We start from the raw sequence: 6,000 nt of genomic DNA, 5'->3' as shown, positions 1-6,000 counted from the left end.
AAAAATCACGCCGTGGTGACGTGACTCTTCATGTGACTTGAACAGAGAGTCACCACGACGTGACTTTTCTCACTTCACTAGTGACAAAAGTCTCTTCGACTTTCGAAATAACCCCCACTGCACTCCTATGGGTCAAAAGTTATCCTAAATAATAAGCTATGTCTCAAATAACAACGTTGGTTTCATCATACTGCTGCAGACCATGAATTAGGCTTGGTCTTGACAAGTTCGATAAAATTTGTAATGTTACTTGGAATATTTCACCATATTTAACTGTTTCCATTAAACCGAGAAAACTACGTAAGTCATCCGGAAAAAAAACCCCTGAAATAACCGGGATTTTAACTTATCACTAATACTAATAAATTCAAAAATACAACCATGAAGTCTTTATTTCAAGTGCCTTCGTTTTGAACACATGTTGGGTTACTATTCATCAGCAAGCTTTCGTTAAATTCTATGGTATCGTTTCTCGGATGAAAACTGCTCTCATTATCCGGCTGGCTATCTTCATATTTATTTTGGTCATTTCGTCGCAACATGTCAGCACAGCGCACTGGCTGCGGCAGCCTTTTTAATTTATTTACACTACAATGAACGAACAAAATCTATTGCTAACACAGCGTTAAACTTTGTATCAACAGTGAAATGTTGAGTATTTGTTTTATCTCGCGTAAGGAAGAAAGAAAATCTGGATGGACAGCACCAGCTTTCGGAGGAAAGATCGGAAAGAGAAGCTTCGCTTCTGGCATATCTCACTTACTACTACTACTACTACTACAACAACGGGACAGAGTATTTCTTGTTCATACGATATCACTACTAGGGGTCTAGATCAGGTTGAATCTTTCCGGTTCCGGTGGAATGATGTCGAGATTAAGCGGTGATCGCTTGACGGTGGCAGTTGCCTCGACCGGGAGGTATGCATTCGTTGGAGTACAGGTGATGACCGTTTCCGTTAGTCGTTCTGTAACGGTTACGGTGCGAATGGAGGTGACTTCCCCTGGTGCTGGAAGGTAGGCATTGGCGGGCTTGCAAACGGTTTGTGAAGCGGGAGGCAGAGTAACGGTGGAGTAGATGGTTGGGGTTACTTCGAGCGATGGAGTTATAGTGATGGTTTTCGTTCCTCGGGAGGTGATGGTCAGTACTGGAGCCGAGATTGTAGTGGTGCTGGTCGCTCGTGGTGTTTCCGTACGGGTGATGGTGTTGGTGGTACTGGCGGTAGTTGTGATCACGTTGGTTGGAGTCAATGTTCTGGTAACGGTTGTCGTCGGTTCAGTTGTCTGGACAACGAACGATGGCGTGATGGTTCTAAAATAGAGAAATTTTTAAGCCTAGAAACAAGGGATGTTACTATAGAAATTACCTGGTGATTGTCCGTGTGGCAGCCGTTTCCTGAACGAAGAAGGACGGTGTAATCGTTCTGGTTTGGGTGTTTGTTGAGTCTAGTGTGATCAGTCTGGTCGATGTGGGAGTTATAGTACGGTCTACGGTTACCGAATTCAGGTAGGAGAGTCTAGTTGATGTGGGTGTAACGGTTCGATTAATGGTGACAGATACTGCATAGAATACGTTGGTGGAGGTGGGAGTCACAGTTCGGTTGATGGTTGCCGCTAGCTCGTAGAAGACGTTGGTACTTGTTGGAGTCACCGTCCTGTTTACTGTTACCGATGGAAGGTAAAACAGACTCGTGGATGTGGGAGTCACCGTTCGATTGATAGTTACAGAAGGTAAATATTGAAGGTTTGTATACGTGGGAGTTATGGTTCGTGTAAGTGTAACCGAATCTAGGTACTCCAAACTGGTGTATGTCGGAGTGATAGTTCGGGTAATGGACACTGACGGCAAGTAGGATAAAAAGGTGGACGTTGGTGTGATGGTCCTCGTGACCGAAGTACTGCTGGCAGTGAAAACACTGGTAATGGTGGGAGTTACAGTGCGAGTATTCGTAACGAAAGGAGTTTGGCTGATGACGATCGTAGTCGTTGGAGTTATAGTACGAGTCGTAGCAATTGGAGATCCACGAGAAGTAATGGTTGTTGTTGTAGGAGGCAATGTTACTGTTGTGGTGCTTTGTTTAGGTCTGATGGTAGTAGTTACATCTGGTTCCGGAGGAAGATAGGAATTGGTGTTTCCACAGAACGGCCTAACACTGGTTGTAGTTTCCGTCACTGTCGTCGGAATGGTCTGTGTAACTGTTTCCTTTTGGATCTTCGTCTGAATTGCGGTCGATACTATGGTCTCGGTTTCTGTAGCCGTTTTCGTAACTGTTCGCGTCTCCCACGGACACGATGGAGTACCATCTGGGTAACCACAAACATCCGGTCCTCCTTCGCATTTTGGCTCGAATGCAACTATCGGTTTCTCGTTGGAGTATCCTCTGAAAACGTTTTCCGATTCACTTGGTTCGATCACATTCCTGAACTGTTGTGCCGCCTGTGCTGCTTCCTGGTCTTGTCCGAGTTCCAGCAACGGAATGTCCGCCCGACAGACCGCCAGCAGTGATACGATTGCCAGAAGGTGAAATTTCTAACAGTGGAGAGGAAATAAATGTACATGTTAGTATTAAATATTTAATAAGGTCAGTATGCTGATAAAATTTATTAAAAAATCACACTCGTAATACTATAGATAGGTTCTAAAAATGCAGCAAGTGATCGCAGACCAAGAACTTTACCTTGAACGATGACATGGTTGTTGACTATGCACCTGTAGACGCTACTCTTCGACCGATGTCTGATGGTTGACTGTTGCGGATTAGAATTGCTAATGCCCCCTCTGTTAATCATAGCATCCATTCCGGAAGATCCACCGAACAAAGGATTCGTTTTCTTTATAAATCGCGAAAATGTTATAGCAAAAGGCCACCAAATATCAAACAGGTTCATTCAAACCTGCCGGTACAAAACCGGCTTTGACGTGTTCGTTGTATTGTTTTCTACTTTTCTTCAGCATGGTGCTCATCTTTGCCATATGATAATAGGATGATAAATATTTGACAAAACTACAGCATCGCAGATCCAACGACCTTCAGTGGCTTTTATCACGTTCGGGCTGTGTCTGCACGGTTGGCACTTGTTTGTCAAGTTGCACCTAATACGCTTCTCCTATAAGTACGTTCTGAACGATACATATGCACCTAGGTATGTGAGAACTGGACAACTGGTAGATGATTTGAAAAAAAACACTACCAAGGGCAACCAGGCAACGAGGAGTTGTTGTACAAATTACATATTCTGCTCAGGCTGATAACCTATTTAAATCAAGTCGCTAGATAACGGTTGAGTAAACTGGATCGTGCATGCACAGATGCATCAGAGATATGGAGAAATGTTGAGCGTTTTCAGATTTTTGCATCTAGATTATGCAATGTGACCAGCTTCTGTTGTTACATAAATTAACTCAACAATTTATACGTTGTGCATATAAATAATCATTTAATGTCATTCAGATTCGAAACATGGATAAAATATTTTTTGGTTTCGTTTAGCGCGTGGTCATTGCCAGACATTTTTTTTCTTTTGGTTTGAATGCTGATATTTTGTTCACTGTTCTCAGCTGTTTACCGAAATAATTATGAACATGTCCCATGCATCTCAACATTTATGAAGATGTTTGTGCATTAGTCATTCAGTGTGTATGATTTCATTTACGTGCAAGGGTCTTTTTAAAGCAAAGTCGTTAGAAAAAGATCTGAGATGTTTGTGCTGTTACAATTGATGTTACCGTTGGAAACTTTAATAGGCAATACGTTTGCTATTTCAGTGCCAGTTTTTTACGTTTATAACTGGTTGTTTTTTAAGACATGCCCAAGATCTCGTGGCATTACTGCCGAAAGTGTGAAAACAGTCCAGAAAATTTGCCACTTTCGGAAGTTAGCCTATTCTTGAGCGATCCAACAATATCCCTACTGAACTCAAGCTTTTCTGAAGTTAATATTTTATGAGCTTAGTTTACATTTTTTCAAAAGCGATTTAAAAGTTTTGTAAAATTCAGTATTGTTTAAAGTAATTCTGAACGTGTTAAGCTCTTCTGAAATGGTCCAGTACTTTCCAAAGTAATCCTAAGCTTTTCTCAAGTTATTCAGTACTATCTGAAGTGATTCTGAACGTTTCCAACGTGATTCCATTTTTCCCCAATGACAATCCCATACAAATTCTCTATCGCAGTGGCCAGAACGTTCATTTTCCGATGGTTCTATAACTCGATATCAAGTTATTGGACATCAAGTTGTGGAGAGTTGACTGTTCTTCATCTATGTTGCCAAAATCTTTTTCGGGTTGACATCTAGAAGAAAGAAATCGATGTCCGACGCCATCTTTAAATTCAAGATGATGGCTTCCGATTTCAGAAGAAGTGTCAAATCGCCTACAAATGGCATCGAATATCGATTTTGGGCATTCACACGTTGTCCCCATTCCGAAAATACCCATATGGCCGCTATATTGGAGTCCAACATAGCATCGGATATCGAATTTCGGCAGCCACGCGTCAAGAGGAGCGGTCGTGGTAAATCCCGTCCAGTCCCACAAGTGCATCGCGAAACAGTTCAGAATCGACAATTCGACCGCGTCCCGTGTGAAAAAAATTGTTCAAGGAAGCCCAGATGACTCAATGGTGAGCTGGCAGTGGAAGAAAAGCGAAAACGACCGGCCCCGTGAACGCAAGAAAGGTGTGCGATTACTTCAAGCGCAATCCGAACCTTTCGATTCGGGACGTGGCCAACCGAACCGATAAACAGAATACGGTGGCCAAATCCCACGCCAGGAAGCTGTATCGCGAGTGGTTGGTGCAGCCGAAATACATCGTAATGGACGATAAGACGTACATTAAAGCGGACGCCGAGCAGATCCCCGGCCTGGAGTATTTCGTCGGCAATGCCATCTGGATGTTCCGGAGAAGTTCCGGAAGAAGAAGGTCGACAAATTTGCCCAGAAGTAATTAGGCAAGCGAACTGTGGATGCGTACACAACGGCCAAATATATAAAGAAAAATGCCTCCAGAAGCGCCTGCTGTCTTTCCCCGGTCCCACGAAGAGAACACTCTGTTTTGGCCGGATATGGTATTGTGTCATTACTCAAAACCGGTGATGGAGGGGGTACGAAGCCAACGATGTTGTTTTTGTGCCGAAGGAGGCAAATCCGCCAAACTCACTAAAACTTCGCCCAGTAGAAAAATTCTGGGCGATTGTGAAGGACAATCTCCGGAAAGAAGGTCGAAACGACAAGGATTTGAAGAAAGAGTGGATGAAAGGGTGTAAGAAAGATGGCGCAAGTGTTGCACAGGAATTGAAAGTTGGCGTTGAGTCCAAGTTGCGGGCATTTAACCTAGGAGAGGAGGATGAATAAACCAACTTTGCAAAAACATAGCTAATTTGCGTTTATATATTCCCTGAGAGATTAAAAAATATCCGACTTAAAATGAGTTTTTGGTGATCATTTTTATCTGTTGCATTTTTTTTCGTGTACACCCAACAATTTTGGTTTTATGAGGGTTATGTAGACCATGATTTGGACTTGTAGAATGCTATAAAACCTCTATAAAGCTTGCCATGTTACTTTGACAGTCTTTATCTGAAGTGATTCAATATTTTCTGAAGTTTTTCTGCAGTAATTCAGTTCTTTTCAAATTGATTCCGAGATTTTCTAAACTGTTTCAGTACTTTCAGAAGAAATTTTAAACGTTTTTCAAATGATTCTGTGCTCCCCAAAGTGATTAACATTTTTCTGAAGTGATTCTAAACTTTTTTGAAGTGATTCACTTATTACAAAGTGATTCAGTTCTTGAGGAAGTGATTGCAAACTTGCGAAAATTTATACAGTACTGTCTGAAGTTTTGTGAAGTGATTCAGTTCTTTCCGAAATTTCTTACGGAAAGTTCTTACGGAAACGATTATAAACTTTCTGGAAAGATTAAGTATTTTCCAAAGAGATTCATAAATTTTATTAAGTCATTTTATACTATTCGGAGAATTTCCGAGCTTTTCTGAAGTGATTCAGT

General features: G+C 41.9%; 1 protein-coding gene across 1 annotated transcript in view; it reads right to left on the bottom strand.

Annotated features, from left to right (window-relative positions):
- Positions 1–366: 366 nt before the first annotated feature.
- Positions 367–6,000, bottom strand: part of LOC135699310 (mucin-2-like) — a 66,397-nt gene continuing 60,763 nt past the window's right edge. Inside the window, exons 2-3 of the mRNA XM_065219557.1 lie at positions 1,367–2,529; positions 367–1,311 (exon numbers count right to left, since the gene is read on the bottom strand). Coding sequence (XP_065075629.1) covers positions 831–1,311; positions 1,367–2,529 — 1,644 coding nt within the window. The 3' untranslated portion in view covers positions 367–830. The remainder of the gene's footprint in view (positions 1,312–1,366; positions 2,530–6,000) is intronic.

This window comes from Ochlerotatus camptorhynchus, unplaced genomic scaffold (assembly GCF_037179485.1).
Source record: "Ochlerotatus camptorhynchus isolate MF236.1 unplaced genomic scaffold, CSIRO-AGI_Acam_v1.1 ptg000105l, whole genome shotgun sequence".
NCBI classification, from domain to species: domain Eukaryota; kingdom Metazoa; phylum Arthropoda; class Insecta; order Diptera; family Culicidae; genus Ochlerotatus; species Ochlerotatus camptorhynchus.
The sequence above is the reverse complement of the archived record's forward strand: the minus strand, read 5'-3'. Positions and strand labels throughout refer to the sequence as shown.